This window comes from Eschscholzia californica, unplaced genomic scaffold, assembly GCF_041429995.1.
Source record: "Eschscholzia californica isolate CP2 unplaced genomic scaffold, dmEscCali1.0.p SCAF_1, whole genome shotgun sequence".
NCBI lineage: Eukaryota > Viridiplantae > Streptophyta > Magnoliopsida > Ranunculales > Papaveraceae > Eschscholzia > Eschscholzia californica.
Window position 1 is genome coordinate 53975193 of NW_028238198.1, and position 21323 is coordinate 53996515.

General features: G+C 35.7%; 4 protein-coding genes and 1 long non-coding RNA gene across 5 annotated transcripts in view; 3 read left to right on the plus strand and 2 right to left on the minus strand.

Annotated features, from left to right (window-relative positions):
• Positions 1 to 21323, plus strand: part of LOC147567636 (uncharacterized) — a 94154-nt gene that overhangs the window by 9682 nt on the left and 63149 nt on the right. The window lies entirely within an intron of this gene.
• The window catches only part of LOC147567637 (uncharacterized), a 185084-nt gene that overhangs the window by 7439 nt on the left and 156322 nt on the right, over positions 1 to 21323 (minus strand). The window lies entirely within an intron of this gene.
• The window catches only part of LOC147567638 (uncharacterized), a 62830-nt gene that overhangs the window by 7435 nt on the left and 34072 nt on the right, over positions 1 to 21323 (minus strand). The window lies entirely within an intron of this gene.
• LOC147567639 (ubiquitin-ribosomal protein eS31 fusion protein-like) lies at positions 5195 to 5907 on the plus strand. Its single transcript, XM_086654272.1, has one exon. It carries the CDS (start codon positions 5259 to 5261, stop codon positions 5727 to 5729), a length of 471 nt encoding a protein of 156 aa, XP_086510398.1. The 5' UTR covers positions 5195 to 5258; the 3' UTR covers positions 5730 to 5907.
• On the plus strand, positions 10760 to 11633 carry LOC147567640 (uncharacterized). Its single transcript, XM_086669861.1, has 2 exons — positions 10760 to 10907; positions 11081 to 11633. Exons 1-2 carry the CDS (start codon positions 10782 to 10784, stop codon positions 11498 to 11500), a joined length of 546 nt encoding a protein of 181 aa, XP_086525987.1. The 5' UTR covers positions 10760 to 10781; the 3' UTR covers positions 11501 to 11633.

Consider the following 21323-nt stretch of genomic DNA (forward strand, 5'->3'; position numbering starts at 1 on the left):
CTCTCGGGCAGAAGCGTCCTAGCCTAGCTAGACGCTTCTGTCCTAGGACAGACCATAGGCATCTCGGGTGAGATGTCTAGATGCGTCCTGGACGTGGCCTAGACGCGTCCAGACCATCGGGTCAAGTATATCTCCTCTCGGATGCTCAGTCCGAGAGGTGTTGGAACATCCAGACGCGTCCCATACGTGTCTCAGGCTGGGACAGCACATAGGCAATCTCGGATGTTCGGTCCGAGATGCACTTGTGCATCACAGTTGCGTCCCAGACGCTTGTGTGCACGGACGACACGGGTATCCTGTACGGGATGCCTTCTGGACGCGTCCAGATGCGTCCTAGACGCTTCTGGATGCTCCGGTCGCATCCCAGGCACGTCTGGAAGCTTCCAGTCGCATCCTAGATGCGCCCGGTCGCTCTAGACGCATTCTGGATGCGTCCGGACCTCTGTCCAGTGTCCTGGTCCTAGACCGAGACTTAATAGGTCTCCCATGAGTGCGTCCTAGACGCGTGAGGGATGTCCGAGACGCGTCTGTCTCGGACTCCTATTCCGTCTCAGACTGGGATATCCCAGACGCGTCTCACGCGCTGGGACGTCCGAGACCCGAGAGTCTCGGACTCCTAGTCCGTGTTGGACTGGGATATCCCAGACGCGCCCTAGACGCTCTGGGATGTCCGAGACCCGAGAGTCTCGGACTCCTAGTCCAGCTCGGACTGGGATTTCCAGTCCGTGTCCCACCCGGTCTCGGACTAGCTGTCCGAGACGTGCTGGTCCGGCCCGGACGAGTCCTGGCCGGTCCGGCCAGCTGGGTTTCCAAAAATTTTGGAAACCCTAGTGTTCCAACCGATTTCTTTTCTGTTTTTCACTGTTCCAGCTGCTGTTAGGTATTATTTTTGATAGATTCATCAACCAAACTTCATGGTTTTGATGATTTTTACCAAAAAACTTAAAACCTAAAGCTTGTTTATGAAAACCCTTTCCATAAAACTATGTTTTTAGTGTTTTAGGTCATTGAATCACATTCAAAACCTAATTGATCTCATCAAAATATGCTTGAATCTCCATTCAAACCCCATTAACACTATAATTTAATTGTTCAAGTCTGAATCTAATTCGTCTAGTCAAAAATAGTTCATGCAAACGGCTCTTGATGCCACTGAAGGGTTATAGGGGTATCCAATACACCTAATTGTCTAGTGTTGTTAGTGGAATCTCAAACATCTTTATGTTTAACACTAGTTTCCCAGATCTATACATGAACATATCAATGAACTAGAATGGAAAGAAGATTACCACTTAATCGCTTTCCCACGAACTAAATCCTGACCAGTATTCGGAAGATAAGAGCTCCAAGTGTAGCTCCTCTAGTTGAGACACCAGGTATATAACTTGAACCCCCTCCTTTAAGTCAGCTAGGACCTTCTTGAAGGTTGAGATGAAGAACTCCTTCTTCTTGACTAGATACTTGAGAAAACTCCTTTTTTTTCTCTCTCTCTCTCTGAGATGTATAATGTGAAACTCTTTCAGTTTACAGTTTCTCTTTAAGAGTTGTCTCTACTTTCTGTCTCTGGAATTCTTACCTGAATTCCCCTCTCTCTTTAGGTTGTCTAATTAGATATATATAGAAATCCCTAGAAAAGGTATTAGACCCAAACTAGGATTCCTAAAACCTAATTATAAGGTAAATTCTAAAATTACCCTCTTTAGGGTTCCCTTGAGTGGTCGGCCAACATTGCCCATTATGGGATTCCTTGGCCGGCCCACTTAGGGCCTAACCGGCCATGTAATGGGCGGCCCCTTGCCTTGGTCAGCCATCACATGGCCGACCCACCTAAAGCCTTTCCGGGCCTCCCTTTCGGGACCGGACATGTTTATCTTTCTTCGGACTCCTCCGAACTAATTGGACTTACCAATAATGGATCTAATCCACTTATTTGCCATTATCTTTCTAGTCAATTCTCTCCGTTCAAATCATTACTCTTATGTGTAACCCTTGTATGATCCGGTCTATGTTAGCTGCGGATTACCGAAGTTATCCGACGATCGTAGTTGGCTTCTAGCTAAGCATTACGATCCCTAATTGGACCGGACTAATGATCTTCCGAGTAAGGTCATTAAGATCCTATTCACCAAATCGTACGCATTGCAACCTTGGTCGAAGGACACTCCTTCGGAAGGATACCATTCCTTCAGACCTAGGCAATATATCCTTCAGACAGACGCGTCCTGGAGGCGTCCTGGCCGGACAGAACATGCAGTTTGGGAAACTGCCATTCCGAACCTCTTCTTCCTTGTCCAACCTACTGTTTTCTTCATGAAAACTGCTGTTTTTGATGAATTCAACATAAAAACTTCATGATTTTGAAATCTGATTTCTAAAATTTTTGATCCGTTAGATCCGTTTTTGAAAACGGCTTCCAAAAACATATAATTTTGACTATTTTATGCATTGAAACCCTTTCAAATACATGTTTGAAACTATTTTAAAACTTTTAAAACTAATCAAAATTTCGTCAGAATCGCTATTCAAACTAATCAAGAACATGTCCGAATCTTATTCAAATTATTCAAGAACGTGTCTGAATCTATATTCAAACTAATCTATCTAATAAATCAAGTCTGAATCTAATTCGTTCTAGCCAAAACTAGTTACATGCAAACGGCTCGTGATGCCACTATTGGGTTTTGGGGTTTTCTAATAACCATTGTACGTATCTAATACTAACAATCATCTAACTAGTGTTGTAAGCAGAATCTTAATCATCATATGATTAACACTGATTAACCATGATCATATGCATGAACTAATAATGAACTAGAAATAGAAAGAAGAATGCCTGGATGTGCTTTCCCACGAACTGGAATCCATTAACTTTATCCCGAAGAAGATGAGAGCATCATATGTAGCTCCTCTACTTGAGACACCCGAGTAAATAACTTGATCTCCCTTCTTTGTTGTTCGCTAGAACTCCATTGAAGGTTGAGAAGAAGATTTATTCTTCTTTTGACTCCATTAGATAGATTGAGAGCTTTTCTCTAAAACTCTCTCTCTCCATAAGATGTATATTGTGAGAGAGATGAAGTTTTCTCCAGAGAAAAATCCAACAATCTTATCTGTTCTCTAATGACCCTTATATAGAGAAACCCTAATAGGAATCCCATTCCAATAATATTTCAATAAGAGTCCTAGAAAAAGTAAACACCCGAATTTCCCTAAAAACCCTTTTAAGGGATATTAGGGTTTCCCCTTTAATAAGTGCTATGGCTTGCCATATCAGCCCACTATGGGCTTGATATGCCCGACCCATTACTATCATATGGCCGGTTAGGGGCTGCCCCTAACCGGGTATGATCTGGGCACCCACCCAGTGGGTTTTTCACTTTCGGGTCTCCTCTTTCGAGCCCGATTATTTCTATCTTTTGAGCACTATCAGATTGGATCGTATCCATCTATAGGCAAGCTCTCACTAGTCAACTGTCTCCGATCAAGCTACCACTTTTTGGTGTAACCCGTTGTAGGATCCGATTTATGTTAGCCGCGGATTATCGAAGTGATTCGACGATCGTAAGCGGCTTCTAGCTAAGCATTACGACTCCTAATTGGACCGGACTAGATGATCTTCCGGATAAAGTCATCGTCATCCTAACTGACAGATTGTACGCATTGCAATCTTGGTCGAAGGACACTCCTTCAGAAGGACATCTCCTTCAGACCGAAGGACTATATCCTTCAGTGAGGACATGGGCGGGTGTGCGGGTAGAGTTTTAACCCATATCCGCCCATAAAAACTTGGCGGGTCGGGCGGGTTGTGCCCGAGACGGGCGCGGTCGTCCATGGTCCTCGTTGGGCTTAGGTGCCTGTGGGCGGGATCGGGCTCATGGATATAATTCCCACCAATGTATATGAGTTCTCAACCACCAAAGAAGTATAAAATATCTGTAAAGAATGCATGAAAATCCCAAATCTGGGTCTAAATAGGAAAAAAGACGCACCCGAAAAAATTAATGTAAAAATAACTCATTTTGTAAACACTTTTTAAACTGTTAAAAACACATATAATTGTATTGTTATCAAGATAGTCCTATTTCTCCATAATTTCCTTTTCACCCTTCTATGTTGACAATATATTTAGATATGTTGTTATAAATTGTTGACAACATAAATAATCGTGTTGTTACAAAGACAACACATATAATTATGTTCTTAACAACATATATAATGCATTAATATTATTTTTACGTTAATGAGTTTGTCAAATACGAAAGATAATATGCATAACATTTTAATTTGTGCAAAAGACAAATTAAAAAAATGCACTAATCTACATGTTTATGTCAAAAGCATAACAAAAAATGCGGAAAACATTTCTTTTTTCACAGGACAAATCGAAAATAGTTTAGCATAAATGTGAATGTGAGTCAATGTGTTTGTCAAATGCAAAAGAAGAAATGCAAAACATTTCTGAACAAAAACGAATTTGTTCAGAAATTTATTGAATTGTTGAGAGCAAACTGAGATTTTTTCAGAAATTTTTAAAAATATTTTCGACGTTGATTTATGCGGGAAATTTCCTTTCGAGAGTAAAGTTGTACTTTTACTAAATGATTTTTGTTACCAAATGAGTTGTGTTTCAATTTTGCCTCTAACTGGGTTGGGTCGTGTTATTTTCGTGTCGACCTGTCCTATTGTGAACCAATATTAGGTGTAAACGGAAATGAAGAACCACCTCTAATAAGATTACAAAAGCAAGTTTTTGATTTTCATGTCCTCATTGATTTTTTTTTACGAGTTAAGTACGCCATAAAGAATACACCGCAAGTGTACTAGTGTCAAGTAATAATCGGATGATCAATTGGTCATTTCGACCCTTAATTTTACATGACCTTTTCAATTTGGCTCCAATTACTTTCGGCAGTTCGTTTTTACCTCAAAATTTTAACAAACTTACTAATATTTCAGTTGTACCGTTGCTATAAATATTCTTTCGTTTCTTTTATACTTCTCTTTTATATTGTCTGTTCTCCTCCACCTAATCTCTCCGTCTTTCTTCCACAAGGATCGAGCTAATGCTGATGGTGCCCTATAGCGATCCCAGGAGGCAGCCTTTAGAATCATATATATGGCGAGTTGGCCCATTACCGTCAACGCCAGACCCCAATTCCCTAACCCTAAAATGCAACAATCTCCTACGTATATAAAGCTTCATATATTTCCTCGCTCCTCTTCTCTGCTGTTTTTTTGTTCTCCCTCAATCTGCAAAGATGCAGATCTTCGTAAAAACCCTAACCGGGAAGACCATAACCCTAGAAGTTGAATCCTCTGATACTATCGACAATGTCAAAGCCAAGATCCAAGACAAGGAAGGAATACCACCTGATCAACAACGATTGATCTTCGCTGGAAAACAACTCGAAGACGGACGAACCCTAGCTGATTACAACATTCAGAAAGAATCAACACTTCACCTTGTTCTTCGTCTTCGTGGAGGAGCTAAGAAGAGGAAGAAGAAGACTTACACTAAACCTAAGAAAATCAAACACAAACATAAGAAGGTAAAGCTTGCTGTTTTGCAGTTTTACAAGGTTGATGATTCTGGGAAAGTTCAGAGGTTGAGGAAAGAATGCCCTAATCAGGAATGTGGAGCTGGAACTTTCATGGCGAATCATTTCGATAGACACTATTGCGGTAAGTGTGGATTGACTTATGTTTATCAGAAAGCTGGTGGTGATTAGAGAATTTCAAAACCCCTTTAATCTTTTAATGATTTAGAACAGTAAAGATGGATTTGTTAGCTTAAAATGAATGTTTTAAGATGTATTTTGACTCATTTCTTTCAGATTTTGATCTTTTTATGGATATTGCTTGTTGAATTCTTGAATGATTTTCAGTTTTATCATTATATCTTTAATATTCTTGATTGTTTGTTGTCAATCTTTTGATGGATGATAGAAACTCATGGCAGAAGATAAACCATAGATAAGAACATAGAATACAAATTTTAGTAGTCCAATCTGTTAAGTTTGTGGTCATGAAACTCAAAACTAAAACCAATTGGCAAATGAGTGGAAATGACCTAGATATTGTATTCTTGGTTGCTAAATTGCCATTCTACCATGTGGGACTATTCTCACACAATTGACTATAAGAACATAGGACCTCATATAACAACATGATGTGAAAGTAATAAGATTTTCCATGAGATGAAGAGAAAAAGCATGTGAATTTCTGTTTAATTTTGATTCCACTAGTTTACATTTTATTTGCCCCCTAGTCTTCTGAATGAAGGGAATTCTTATCTTCAATTTTGGGAAGAGATTGGAGGCGCCAAGTGCTAGGGTTAGTAGATTACATATTCAGAACTTTTTAGAAATCACTGCAACCTTGTTTTTGTATACGTAGTGTCATCGTGCCATTGTTTGCCTTGGTATAGGTTTTACGACCGAATCACACAATCTCTTTTTCCGTTTATTCTTGTGTATTTTTGTACTATTTGTTTGATGTTATTGTTTTTCGTCATTCTTATACTGGCATATAGTTGAACTGCAAAATGGGTGGGGAAGGGGAGATTAGTTTGAGTGATAGAGTTCAGCTTGTGTTGTGACAACTGAAAGGTGCTTGTGTTTGTGGAAATACACATGGGGATGGTAAGAATTTTTTTTTTGTTGAAATGGTAAGAAGCAAGTTAAGAGTAAAAGTATAGTAATGAAATAGGTGCTGATGAATTAAAACAATTATGTACAAACTGTAGGCAGTTGCAGTGCTAGTGAGAGAAAGCGATAGAAGTTAGTAGGTAACACTGTTAACAGTCTAAACATGAAGAGAGAAAGCAACACAAAAAGAGCAAACATGGAAGTTGGGAGGTCTGATTTAAAAAGGCAGTTTAAAAGAACTATTATCTTCACTATCACCAAACATCATTCTACTAGTAAATACTTGTTTTACTGAATAGTTGCATGATAGGATTACATAACTCGAGCTCTTTTCGTTAATTCGAGCTATTTTCATTGATAAAATAATACTTGTTTTTCGCCATGTCGGTTATGCATGTTAGTCTTTTCTTGTAGGTTTTTAGTTTATTCTATGGTTACTGTGAAATGACGGCTCCAATGGTTCTTTAGTTTCTTAGGGTAGTTGTAGAAGACCGGTGAAAAGCGAACTAGACTAGACCACAAAAAATCGGACAAAAAAAAAACTCTGGTCTATAATGGTCGGTATTCTTTTGATTAAATTGGTCTCTAGGTCCAGTTTGGATCTTTTCTTGACAAGCCCGTGGGCCTCGAACCAGATAAATGCTATATATATATATATATTATATATACAAGTAATGGTAAAATATTAATGGATAACTAAGCATTATATCTTAGAGTTGAATTGCTTTTGTTCTCATTCTCGTTCCGACACACTATTGAGTGAAAGAAAAATTAGTGATATTGTTGTCATTCTCTTGCATACAATATTAGCCTCAATATAACTTTTGATTGTTAATACTTGGTTAAATAAAGTTTAAATTAGGTTTAAACTGAAAAACCGATCCGAAAGATCGATTTTTAAATGGGTGGTCTATTTTATTATATATGGGTTTTTGGTCGGATTTTTTTATATATAAAAACCGGATCATTAGAATAAGTACCCGTTCAAGTATGTCAAAAAACGGTTCACTCGGATCTGTTCCACCCATACTAGTTTGTACTGATTTGGGGGAAAGTTCCCACCATTGTTTTTCAGCGAAGGAAACCTCCCCTTCACCGAAACAGATTCAAAGAGAGGAGGAAAAGAAATGATGGTGGTGGGAGGAGATGGTGGAGGGAGGTGGTGGGAGGAGCCGGGGAGGCGGTGGTCAGAGGGGAAGAGAAATGTTTCAACATAAGTACTAAAGGCTGCCTGCAGTGGCTGTTTGCCAGCGACATTGTCGGCACTAGGGTTGCGAAGGAATTGTGGAGGGGGTTGGGGAAATACAAAGGAAAAAGAATCAAATCTTTTCTTAACTCAAATTTTTATCTCTGAAATTTTTTCTTGCTCTTCCAAAGTGGTGGTTTCGGAGGAGGATGGATTGGACACGGACGTGGTAGGCAAGTTATTCTAGTCTGGGAGTGGTGATTTATGTCCAATGTTTATGTTATTGGTTGTGAAATGTCTCTGTCTCGAAATGTCTCTATTATTTGAGGCATTTTAAATATTCGGAGTTGTCTTGAAACGTCTGCACGTCTGTGTTATTTGTTTGAGAGATATTAGATATCTCCTAATATTTGTGTTATTCGTTTGATACACTTCAAATTTCTCTTGATGGCTTTGTTATTGGGTTTAGACATGAAATTTAAGGATATTTCAAAAGAAGTTGATTTCATAGACGTTTAGAGCCATTTTAGTGTAAATTTGGAGATTGTTTTTTTAGAGAGGTTGTCTTTGAAAATATGGAAGGCACCTGGGACATTTCGATAAAGGAGATAATAAAAGTAATAATAATAATAATTATCATTATAATTATATTAATAATATATAATAATTATTATCTTATTATTATATCACTATATTATCATAACAATAATATTAAGATAATAATGTCTACCGAATGTCCATCAATGTCTACAGATGTCGAGTCTATGGGTATACAGACCAAAAATAATTTGATAATAGGTTTATAGACCAATCTTCTCAGATTATGGATTATTAGTCCTTTTACAGAAAGGGTATAAAGTATGAATAATTTATCGAATAATACCAAATGTATCCCAATTCAAAAAACCTCGGGTTTTTTGAATTTCCGAGGGCTTTAGGAAACTTTCACAAAACCAGTGGGCGTGATTTGTGGGGGGGATCTTTATGCAGCCAAAACAGAATAGATCTCACTCCTCTTAAATACACTTTCTCTCTCTAAACCTACTCGATTTGGGTTTTCCACAAAATCTTCCGGATTTGTCGAAGAAAAACCCTAAAGAGATCGTTGGAAACAAAAAGTTTGCATCCTTTCATCTTCTCCATTCATCTTTTCCATTGAAGAACCTGTTCAGGTGAAAAGGTAAGCTGGTTCATAAACCCCTTTTCGTTATCAAATCGGTTTTAAACGAAACATCTGTTACTTTTCATTGAAATCATTATAAATTGTTGTTGCATGTCCTTTTCACTTTCTATTGAAGAGGATTTGTTGATTTTGGTAAAGATTTCTAAGGAAATAGGATGTTTCTTTTCGGTTTAATGTCTATTTAAATCGTTTAGGGTTTTTTCGTTCAAAGTTTTTTAACAAAACAGGGTAAAAAATCGGTTTTGTTTCATGAATAATAGATCTTTAGTTTTTTTTTCAAGTTAATCTCGACATTAAAATTTTTACTTTTACTTGAAAAACCTAATTCTTATTTTGAAACTTTTATTTCTGTCTAAAAATAAGATCCTTTTGTGTAAAAAAAACCAATAATTTCTTGAAAATGAAACCATTATTTTTGTTTTAGGGTTTAATGAAAATGTTGTTTTTGGTTTAGGGTTTAATGAAAATGTTGTTTATTGCAGCAAAAGGTTGAAGATGGCACCTAAAGGTAAATCTACATCGAAAGTTACGGAAGAAACAACATCAGTAAGAAGGAGTCCATTGAAAAGAAAAGCAACTGTTGAAGAAGTTGTTGGTAAGAAGAAATAAAAAAGTAAAGAAACATCAATTTCTGAGGTAATGTGTCTGGCAGATGATATAATTTATTGATATTTTAAATTTATATTGATAAATTATGATTCATTTACATATCAGTGTTAATCTATTTAGAGCTTCTCACTTCTTGTATATATAAATTTACAATATATATTAAAATGTACATTTTGTATATAGATTGTTTTATAATGTGATGTAACCTATGCGTACTTTACATGCTTTATGTTACAGTGTACAATTTTGTTTTTTGTGTTATTGTACTGGTTGGTGTGAGTTCTAAAAGTTTGAAATTGAAGGATAAAGGAAGTGGGAGTAAATGGGTTGATATTGTAGGGGAACAAAAGCGAATTCCGGAGCAAAAGACATCTGCTCTACTCAGATACACCCTTAGTAAACCAATAGAGTTGATAAATAGCATCCGTAGCTATATGACTGAAGAAATGAAGGAGGAGATAAGCAAAACTCCTTTCAGCCAACTATTTGATGCTATGGCAGAAGGTACTATATTAAGGGAGAATTATACTACTCGTCCAACTACTGCCATTTTGGATGTTCTTTGTCGATATAAGAAATCGACTAAGAAATTTGTTATTGGGGGTGTTGAGATCGAATTCAAACCTGAAGATGTCTCTCTGTTGTTGGGAATGCCCATGGAGGGTTCTGAATACGAGGCATTCCCAAAGAAAAATGATATAGATCCTTTGAAGTGTGCGTTCTTAACCAAGTATTTCAAGGAAACACTTAAAGCATCCAGGAACAAAATATGGGTCTTTCTAGTGCTGTTGTTGGTAATGCACTTCAGAAATATGTGAGGAATAGTGAATCAGCAATAGAATTTGTTGGTCTTCTAATAATGATGTTATCGGCGAGCTTCCTGTTTGCGACTTTGGCGGGTTTCACTGTATTGCCAAACATTTATAGAACATCCAATCTAGAAGGGCTATCAACAGGGTGTCATGGCCAAGAGCCATACACTCATATATGATGGACACGATCGACAAACATTCAGAAGACCCAACCAAAGCATCTGGGTGCTTGTTACTTTTGCCAGTGAGTTACTTTTTTAGAACCACTTTTTATATAAATTACATAATATTTCATATAAAGTATGAGTTATTTACAAATTTTTTTTTTGTAGTTCTGGGTGTGCATGCATACTAATCTGTATCCGAAAAATGCACTGAATGCAACAAGATACCCAAGGTTCTTGAGGTGGTCTGTGGATGGATTTAGTAATGGGATGGAAAAAGATCTAGCTGCACTGGTACCTGAGCAGGTATAATTAACTTTTTATGCGTTTTTTCATTAATGGAATTTATAATTGTTTATTACTATGTTATATTTTTATGTACTGTATATGTAATTTATCGTAAATTACATATAATTTCAGAAGGTTTGTTGTATGCATGTACAGAAGACTCTAAAATTTATGTAACTTTTTATGTACAGGTTTTTGAGGATGTTGTGGATGATGTTAGTGAAGAAGAGAAGGAATTGTTAAAGTTTACTGAAAATGTAGTAGTGAAAATATCTTTTGATGATCAGTTGAATAACATGGAGATGATGGAATCCCTGAGTAGAGAAGTGAAAAAACAAAGAGAAGAATTGAAAAAAAAGGACGAAGAAATTGAAAGTTTGAGAAATGAAGTAATACAACTGAAGATACTTTTAAAGTCTGAACAGAGGGATGAATCATTGATTCATAAGGATTATAATGAAGGAAATGGCGGAGTTAATGTGGACCAGAATGAGGAGGAAAATAATGTTGGGGAGAAAGATAATGTCAATGATGCGAAGATTGATGGAGGACAACCAGATGATAAGGTTCAGGAAGAAGAAAATGTTCAAGAACAACAACAGGAAGGTTAGTAAATTATATTAATTTTTCTGTTTTCAAGTACAATTTATGGTAACTGACACATACTTTATAGTTACTATTATTATTACAGGAAAAATAATAGATACTTTTTTGTAAATTTTTATGATAAATGATATTTTTTTACATGATTCTTGTTGGCAGATGAAGATGGAAATGTGCCATGCACAGCCATTGTGTTGGTGCCTAATGAGGAAGAGAAGAATTATAGTTCAACTCCCAATTTTTCTTTGGGAATAGATTTCACAAATCCACCTGACTTCTCCGACGTTGTTCAAGTTGCAAAAACCTATCAAGAGAATGCTGAAACAGAAGCAAATGATGATGACTTTGTCGAGACTACTCCAACAACAGTGAAGAAGAAGAGAACAAAATCAAAAGCTGTTAAGGGTGGATCGGATAAACCAGTTGATCCTGTTGAAACACCAAAACAGAATTCTGTTATTAAGAGAATCAAGCAAGCTCCAAGAACAAGGAAACTTACTGAAAAAGCCGAGCCAAAAGAAAAGGCTGACAAAGACAAAAAGAAGGAAATTGCGAAAAAGGAAGTAGTGAATGTTGAAGAAGTGGATAAAAATGGGAAGGGAGTTTCAATTGAGGATGATGAAAAACTTAGCAACTGGAAGAAAAGCAAAGTATGGAAGAAAGTGAAAGATAATGAGAAAGGGCTGCTTGAGGAGTTTAACCAAGGAGTGAAGATGAAGTAATGAAATAGAAGTTTTTCCCTTGTCGTTGTCTATGTTTTGCAATGTTTTGTTGTTTGTGATACATTATGATGTTTGTAACAAACATAATATGTTATTTCTAATATAATATAACTATTTAGCTATAAATTCAGTTTTTTAAACTAACAACAATTAATATGCAGAATAATTGTATGGGAATCCAATCTGACGAGTGATGTTAGAGGAAGATAGGTGAATTGGCTTATGATGAACTGCGAAACAGATGCTCAGATTATAAATTGGTGGTCAAAGCATCTATCTTCCCAAGTTTTGGTTGGAGCTGGACAAGTGTTCGTTCTCGCGTCTGAATTATGGGTAAGTTTTAGTTAAAGAATTCATAATTTCATCGAAGATGTTTTTTTAAGCAATACATTACAATTTTGATGTAGATAAAAGATTTAGTATGATCAGTAAAGTATGTATAATTTACTGAATATATGTATATAGAGTCAAAAATTACATATACTTTATTTAGAAGTAGTCATACTAACATGTACAATATATTGTTTTTATTTGACAGGCAATGATAAATTGCAAGTCAGCTCAGGCAAACATAGACCCCCACCTATCAGATCGGTTAATAAATGAGGCTGAAAGAGGGCTAATATCTTATATAGTTGCTCCAATGTGTCATTTGATGATTACAGATGTTAGTAGGGGTATTCATTGGACTTTGTTAGTATTTGATTACTTTGATCAGTCTTGGACCCATTACAACTCATTATTCTTTGACACAAAGCTACGTAAACAATGTGAAGAAAATGCTGCAAAGTATGGACAATACATATTAGATGTGCTTCACAAAACTAAATATGTGAGTCCTGAATTTAAGAAAAAATGTAAGGTTTCGAAGACGCCGTATGATCATCAACAAGGAGAAAAGTAAGTAACAAATATTTATTATTTTTGTGCTTACTGTAATACATACAGATAGTTTTATAGTTTAATAATTATTTGGTGGTTTCATGATAAATATTTTATCAATGATTGACAGTTCGGATTGTGAACTATTTGTTATGCTTCATATGGATTTAGTATTCATGAAACATTACAAATGGGGAGTACCAAATGAATATCTTGTGGACGATTGGATTGAATTAGCTCAGCGTAAAAGAGCGGAAGTGACATACGAGCTATTGTATGAAACAAGAGATCTGTGGAAAAAAACTTTAATATAGTTTTAATTTAAGTAATGTTTTATTGTTTCGATTTGAAACTAGTTGTAATGACTTTTATTTGACTGTTTGAAATACAACATATTTGGAGAGTATGTATTTTTTAATTATAAATATCATATTTGTTGAAAAAGTTACTGAAATTTATCAAGTTTCCTCCTTTATTTTTTTATACAATTATGAAATGAACAACATGTAAATTGTGAAATTTAGAAGAAAGTATGAATTAAATGTGCAAAACATTTAATCTGTTCAAATAAATGATGGTTAATGAATTAAAAATTTTCCAATGAGATCCTCCAAATATATAATAGTACGATATAAAGTATGAGAGGTATTTGGTGTTTTTTTTATCAATATTCACATATGTTAAGCAAGCTTCATACCACAACCGCTAAAGTACGAAATTTTTATCAAGTATAAAAATAGAATAGTTAAACAAAACGTATAATTCAAACATTGAGAATTTCGTATTTATTTGAATTGAAATTATATGTTACATAAGGGTAACATATGTGAATACATCAAATGTTTGCCCTACATGTTTTGCGGTTGTGGTAAGAAGGTTGCTTACACCTACCACATATCCTTAATTTCCTTGGCATGTTTCCCGAGCTCTCGATCCGTACTGTTCTTGGACGCCCTGGTCTACGACGAATCAACGGTGGGAGGGTAGCTTCATCAAAAGTCCTTGGTTCATCAAAATTGGATATAGGCATTATATGTTCCTGGTTAGTCTTCACATAAGACTCAGTTGTCCAAATAGGATCGTAAAAACAATCTTGTTGGGCGTCAGACAAGCTTTTAATGCACAACATGGCATGCTCACAAGGAACACCATCAACTTGCCACCTTCTACAAGTACAAGAAATAAGAAGAAGATTAAAACAATGAGATGGTTCCGAGTAAACCTCGAATATGAATGGGGCTGCCTGGGCAATATTCCAAGTTGCGGCACTATCATATTTTGCTTTCAACAGATCAGTGATGGTTGGACACAAGAAGGTGGTCCATTTTTTAGACAATTCGCGTGCTGTATTCATTTTGTTCATTATATGAATACGAATTGCCTCCAACATTGCTGTAATTGGTAGTCCACGAGCATGTTGAATTTGATTGTTAAAGGACTCTGATAGTTGAGATGATATAGCTGTGTATCTGTAAAAAAAAAATCGTATATAAATTTTTTATATTTTGTTATAATAACGATAATTTTTGCTAAGAAAAATTCATACTGTACAGTAGATAACCTATTTATGCTGTGTAAAGTACATGTTATTTTTAACATAATATCAAAACTTTATAAAGTAAACTTCATAATGTTCAGAAAATAAATCAACATAGATAATCAAATGAATACAATATTGTCTGATCGTACCTTATACCGGGAAAGAAAGCATCTGCCCAAGAAGCAGGGTCTAAGGATTGAAAAAATGCAGCAACTTTTGAACCACCCATCTGTATCATCTGGTTAATAGTTGCGTGATACTCAGATTCGGGAAGAGCTCTAGCAGCCTTGAAAATCAATGTTTGGAAGAATTTTGATTTTCTAGCTCCATTTGCCAATCTTAAATTCAGATTGTTCCTTAGATGCCAAACACAAAAGGAATGGTGTTCTGTCGGGAAAATGTTCTTAACACCGTTGATTATACCATTGTGACGGTCTGAAATAAAGATATACGTCTTTTCCATATTCAGAGCATTGCGCAAATGCCTTAGAAACCAGTCCCAATTTTTGTCATTCTCAACATCAACAACAGAATATGCTAACGGAAATAGACCTGTAAATTAAAAATATTGTCAGTGAAATTATAAAAAATTTATCCTTCAAAAGGCATACTTCTTTAAAATGTATATCAAATGATCTGTAAAGTTGTTATAATTTATAATAAATTTACAAACATGTACATAAAAAGATGTAATGGGATGTTGAAAAAGGCAATACTTTTTAAATTAATTATGAAAAATTTAAGAATGTTCAGAAAATACCATTGTTACCGTCTTTAGCCACAGCAGCGAGTATGCACCCGTTAAAACGAGTTTTGCAAAATGTCCCATCCACATATATAACTGGTCGACAATATTGAAAGCCAACTATAAAAGCATGTGGTGCAATGAAAATTCTTTTAAATCTCCGAGTTACATCGTCAACTTCCAGTTGTACTATGCTGTTTGGGTTGGTACGTGAAAAGGCATCAGCATACCATCTAAGTTTTGCATAAGAATCTCCTTCTTGACCAAATGCTTCATTCATTGCTACTTTCTTCCCCTCATAAGTATAATAATATGGAAGTTGGACAGCGTAATCTTTCAAGAAATCTTTCTTCAGACTTGCTGTGGAACGATCTGGGCTTCTTGTAACCTCATCTAAAACAAGTTTCCCAACAAATGAACTGTTTATTTTTGGTTTCTTGGTCTTCTTAATGAAATCTTCACAGTCATGTTTCATTTCCATGTCTTTCAAAATAAACATAGATTCGCATTTCAATGGCGCACATCCATGTACTCTCCATTTGCAATCTTCAACAGGACATACAGCAGTTACCCGCTTCGAATCATTTTTAGTAAATTTAAAATCATGGCCAGTATTTATACTATATTGCCGAAGAGCAAATCGAAAGGCTTTAGCACCCCCGGGAAATAATTGACCAAGTTCAGTAAACATTTTACCCCAACCATCCGATTTAAGTATCGTCTTCTTGCTTTGAATTGATGAATCTGTTTGAATCTCCATCTGTGGTGTCAAACATAATATTAAATTAATTGATATTGATTTAATATTTAAGCATATATTTTAATACAGACCAATTGTTCAAATACGTAAACAATGTAAAATGTACAGAACAAATTACGTACTTTATAGAAACCAGTGAGATTAGAAGTCAAGTGTAAAAAAGTACCCATAATTTGTAGTAAGTAAAACTTTAATTTATGCCTATTACAAATTCCTTTATAACACATTAGCACAAGTATGTATAATTTGTAATGAATTTTAAATATGTTTAGATATTTTTCAACTCCATAATATTGAAAAAGTAAAAGATATGGAGAATAAAGTATACATAATGTATATTACACTACAAATTTTTTACATACAGTTCTGAGATCACATACTGGAATCTAATATCCATTATTAACTGTACTATCAGTTCAATTTGATCTGAAGGTAATCAAAGATCTGAAACATCTTGATAATTGAATGAAAATATCAGATCTAGATTACATGGACTCAATAAAAATGAAACAGAAATATCAAATACATGTAAGAACACTTTAGATATAGAAGATTACAGCAAAACAGATTCAGAGTAAATGAAATGGAAAAGAAGAAAAGAAAGACAAAAATATAGAACATTTGATTTTTTTCAAATCTTCTATATGAATCGTTAACCTATAAAGCAATAGAGATAAGATTTTAAACCTGATTAGTTGTGGCTAGAATAAAGAGATAATCAGTAAAAACCCTAAATAACAATGGAGGTTTTCATGAAAGCTCTTGATTGAATACTAATCAATGGAGTTTTTTACAGCTGGGGGAGAGTTTAATGTATGTTTAATGAAGATTTCGTTTTTAGAGAGAGAGAGGGAAAGTTACTGGATTTCGGTTACGGAATTTTATCAACATAGAAGTTAGTTACAAATCAAACGTGATTGGAGAGAGAAAGTTGAGATAAATATGGAGAAAATATCTATAACAGTTTAGAATGTAAATCACGTTTAGATATTAAAGAAGGTTAATATAGGTATTAAATATATAATATGTATTATATGGATTTGTGTTATCTCTCTAGATGAGACCAAAAGGACTAGATATCCATTCAAATTATTATTTAGGTTTTGAAATCCTTTTTAGGATTATAGAGGACTAAATCTCCTATTAGGACCCTATTTTTGGTCTATAGACTCAAAAATTATTTACGAAATTTTAAAAAAATATTTTTGAGATATTAATAAAAATATGTTATTTCATATGATAAGACAATAATAATACGCTATTAAAATAATAAATCCACCAAATGTCCATCGATATCCATAGATGTCTATAAAAGTCAAAAAATCTATTTGAAATATTAACAAAAGTATGTTATTTCATAAGATAAGACAATAATATTATTAAATGATAAATATCTACAAGTGAACAAAAGTTTGGGTTTTTGAGGAGAGAGAATGAGTCGAGTGACGTCAACGACGAAAATCGACTTCCCTCTCCTTTCTCCCTGAACTAAACCCTAAACCACTACCAGAGAGAATCTAGATCTCGATCTTAGGAACTCCCTCACTCACATGCAACAGGATAATCCTAATCTCAACTACCAATAAGCTTTAGATCCATAGCTTTTCATTCCTTTACACCCTTTCTTTAATCGAGATAGCTCTTTAAAGTTTTGACATTCTATCAGAACAGAAGACGAATAGTTCTCGCCAGAATCTAAGCCACAACTTTCGAGAAGAAGCATCGATTCCCGAATCAACACAACTACCAAGTAAGTCCTTCAAACTCCCTCTTTTAAATTTTTTCTTGATTATCTTGTGCATTGCATACATGTGTCAAAAATAATTAAGTTAGATTAGGCTGTTCAATAACCGGAGCTAAGCATGCGTGGGGTGTCCTCGATTTTCTTCCCCTGGGTGTTATTCGATTGGCTTCCCTCTGGTTGGTTTACAAGTGGATGTTTGCATGGATTTTGTGCGGTTTCCCTAGATCAGATTATCTTTTCTCCTTCTGATGAAGTTACCTCCTTTTACTCTCTTGTGGTAATGATGATAAACCACAACTACCTTCTTAAACGTTACATCCTTAAGAGTCTGCACCCTTTCATTCTCTCTTTATATCCTCTTAACTCTTCTCATATCCTCATCTTAGTTCTTATCTGGTTAATGTTGACTCACTCTCGAGATCTTAGTATAGATCAACTTACCCATCAGATGTCTATCCAGATGAACATTTCAGAATATTGAAAGCTCACTATTTCGTACCCCAAGCCTTCTATGAGGAAGGATCTTCAAGAAATCTCAGCTGGTCTCATTGTTAGACTGTGCTGTCCTTATGACTTTGGTATTGGATTCATAAGGAAACACTTATCTGCTCAGTCACAGTTCTTTGGAGAATGTGCTATTAACAAAGCATTATCAGGTCCCAATCACTTTGTTGTTAAACCGAGGAGTCAGATAGTGATGAATGAGATAAATCAAGGAAGGTCGTGGATTATTAGAGGATGGTTAATGGTGATGCAGGAGGTTGATTTCCCTCTAGGAGATGAAGTGCATAAGTTAATGTGTGAGCCTATGTGGTGCAGCTTTTTGGTCTGCCGTCGGCTATTCAGAACAAGCAAGATGTTGAGGTGATCTTCTCTTGCATGGGTTATATTATGCAAATCCAGCCGAAGAATTTCAGCATGGTTCCAAATTCTCTTATCAGAATCCAGTTTATGTATGATGTCCGCACACCTCTCTTGGCTACCCTTCACTCTATATTCACTGATGGAGGTAAACCTATCAATTTCAGTTATTTGAGATTTCCTAAGGCAATATGTCATGTGTGTCGCATCATAGAGCATCCGGCCTCTCCTTGCATCATACCTAGTAAGAGAACTTCAGTGAGACCCATGGATGTTAATGAGTCTGTCCCAATTAACCCTAGTAACTGGGCCATATCAGTTGTTCCTTCTCTGGAACAACAGATAATGCCTTCTTCTCACTTGGAGGCTAAAAAAACAGAAGGGCAAACGTAAAGAGTCTGAGGTTCCGATGGAAGTTAAAATTGAGGAAGGGAAGTTTGGTCATCATGGTATCAAAAAGATGAAAGATCAGGATCTGGGCAGCAGTTCTAGGGGGAAAATCTTCGTGGAATTTCTTCTTATGGGAGATCCCTGGTGGCTTATGATCAAGCTAATGCTATTCCACCAAGTTGGTACTTCCCCCCTCCTGAATCGATTGATAGTCAAGAAGAACGCAGGAGACACAAGCTCTCGGATTCCTTTCTTGAATCTCCTAGTCACTCCTCCAATGCTCGTGATGATGGTTCTGATGAACAGCCTAGTCTAGTTGATTAAGTCAGTAGTTCTTTGTGTCTTAGTTTCTTTTTGTGTTCATGTGGGTCTATACTCTCTTTTGATGTTCTTGGTTTTTCTGTTTGGGCATGATTACTGTTTGCTTTGCTATCTTCTCGTATAGTTTGAAGATTAGCTCTTAGTTTCTTTTGTTGGGCTTGATATGTAATTAATTTATGCTTAGTGAATGAAACAGTGATCTTGTTTGTATTAGTCTGTAGTGGCTAGTTTTGTTAGCCTTTTAACTTGCTCTCGGTCTCTTTCCTTTATTTGAGGTGGTCTTAGATTATTAATTTGAGTTTTTTAGTGTTTTACTTAGTTCAGTTTTATTTCTTTTAGTTCCTTAGGGGGACATTCCTTTCTTCTATCTTTCTCCTTCGTATATTGCTGTTCGCTCTCTGGTTTGGTGTTAGTTTTTTTTAGTACAGGTGGACAATCTCTCGGCTAGGCTAGTTTTGAGGATAGATTTTAGCCAACAATGATGGCTAAAGCTGCTTCCTCTATGGAGTGTCCAACCATTTTAAGTTGGAACGTCAGGGGTATAAATGCCTTCAATACCAAAAAGCATCTATTACATCTCATCAACAAATACAATCCGGATATCATCTTTCTGTCCGAGACGAAAAACCATTCTTCTCAGATTAACAAACATATTAAAATTGGCAAACTGTATGCCAATCACTTCGTCGAACCTAATAATAAAGCAGGAGGACTAGTGATGTTCTTGAAGCACCATTTAAAGGCTAGCATTACTTACTCGGACAATCACATTATTCATATGAATATGAAGGATGACCTCAATAATAACCAACTCATCATTACAGGTTTCTATGGTAGTCCTTATCATAATAATAAACTTATACCATAGAAAATACTTCGAGAACTTAACCCGGGGCCGGATTATCCTTGGGTGGTGATAAGGGACCTAAATATCATTTTGGACCACAAGGAGAAAAAGGGAGGTAATCAAGCTACTAATTCTATCATCCCTAAGATAACCAACATCATCAATAAGCTAGAACTTATGGACATGGGCTTCAAAGGAAACCCATTTACATGGAACAACAAACAATTTGGAGATAATTTTATTCAAGAACGGTTGGACAGATCTCTGGCTAACCATCCCTGGTTTAAAATTTTCAAATCCTCTGGGATTACTCATCTAGACTCGGTAGAATCTGACCATCTTCCGATTTTCCTGTCTATCCAGGAATCGAAACATTCTCCAGCGAAACCATTTAAATTTCTGCGTACTTGGATGTCGCATCCAAAATGTCATGAGTTCATTGCTGATAAATGGGCTAATGAGGAAAAGGACCATACGGATAATAATATCCAAACCAATCTTAAAAACTTGAGTAAACACCTTACGAATTGGAACACTAAGGTATTCGGGAATATTGATAACAAGATCAGTAACATCATTTCTACCATTCAGAAGTGCAATAATAGGGAGGAATATCTCAACCTCAATATGAGGTTAGAAGAATTATATAAACAACAAGAAAGTATCTGGAAAGAAAAATCCAGAAATAATTTCATCACCTTAGGTGACAAAAACACAAAATATTTCCACTCCCAGACTATTCAAAGAAATAGAAGAAATCGTATTCTGGCTATAAAAGATAAGAATGACGAATGACAAGAAAACATCACGGACATTCAAAACATCTTTGTTTCTCATCTTCTTAACATCAGTACTTCCACCTTTCCGGAATATAATCAGAAGATTCTCCAGCTATTCCAACCTACTATCACCCCCGATTAAAATCACAATCTCACTAGGCAACCGGATCACGAGGAAATTGATTTAGCCATTAAATGGCTGAAAAAGGAAGCTTCTCCCGGCCCGGATGGCTTCCCTCA

Excerpts from the sequence above, each read along its gene's own strand:
- LOC147567639 (XM_086654272.1), top strand. The coding sequence starts at position 5,259 with ATGCAGATCTTCGTAAAAACCCTAACCGGGAAGACCATAACCCTAGAA.
- LOC147567640 (XM_086669861.1), top strand. The coding sequence starts at position 10,782 with ATGCATACTAATCTGTATCCGAAAAATGCACTGAATGCAACAAGATAC. Across the intron at positions 10,908-11,080 it reads CTGCACTGGTACCTGAGCAG|GTTTTTGAGGATGTTGTGGA; the intron begins GTATAATTAACT and ends TTTTATGTACAG.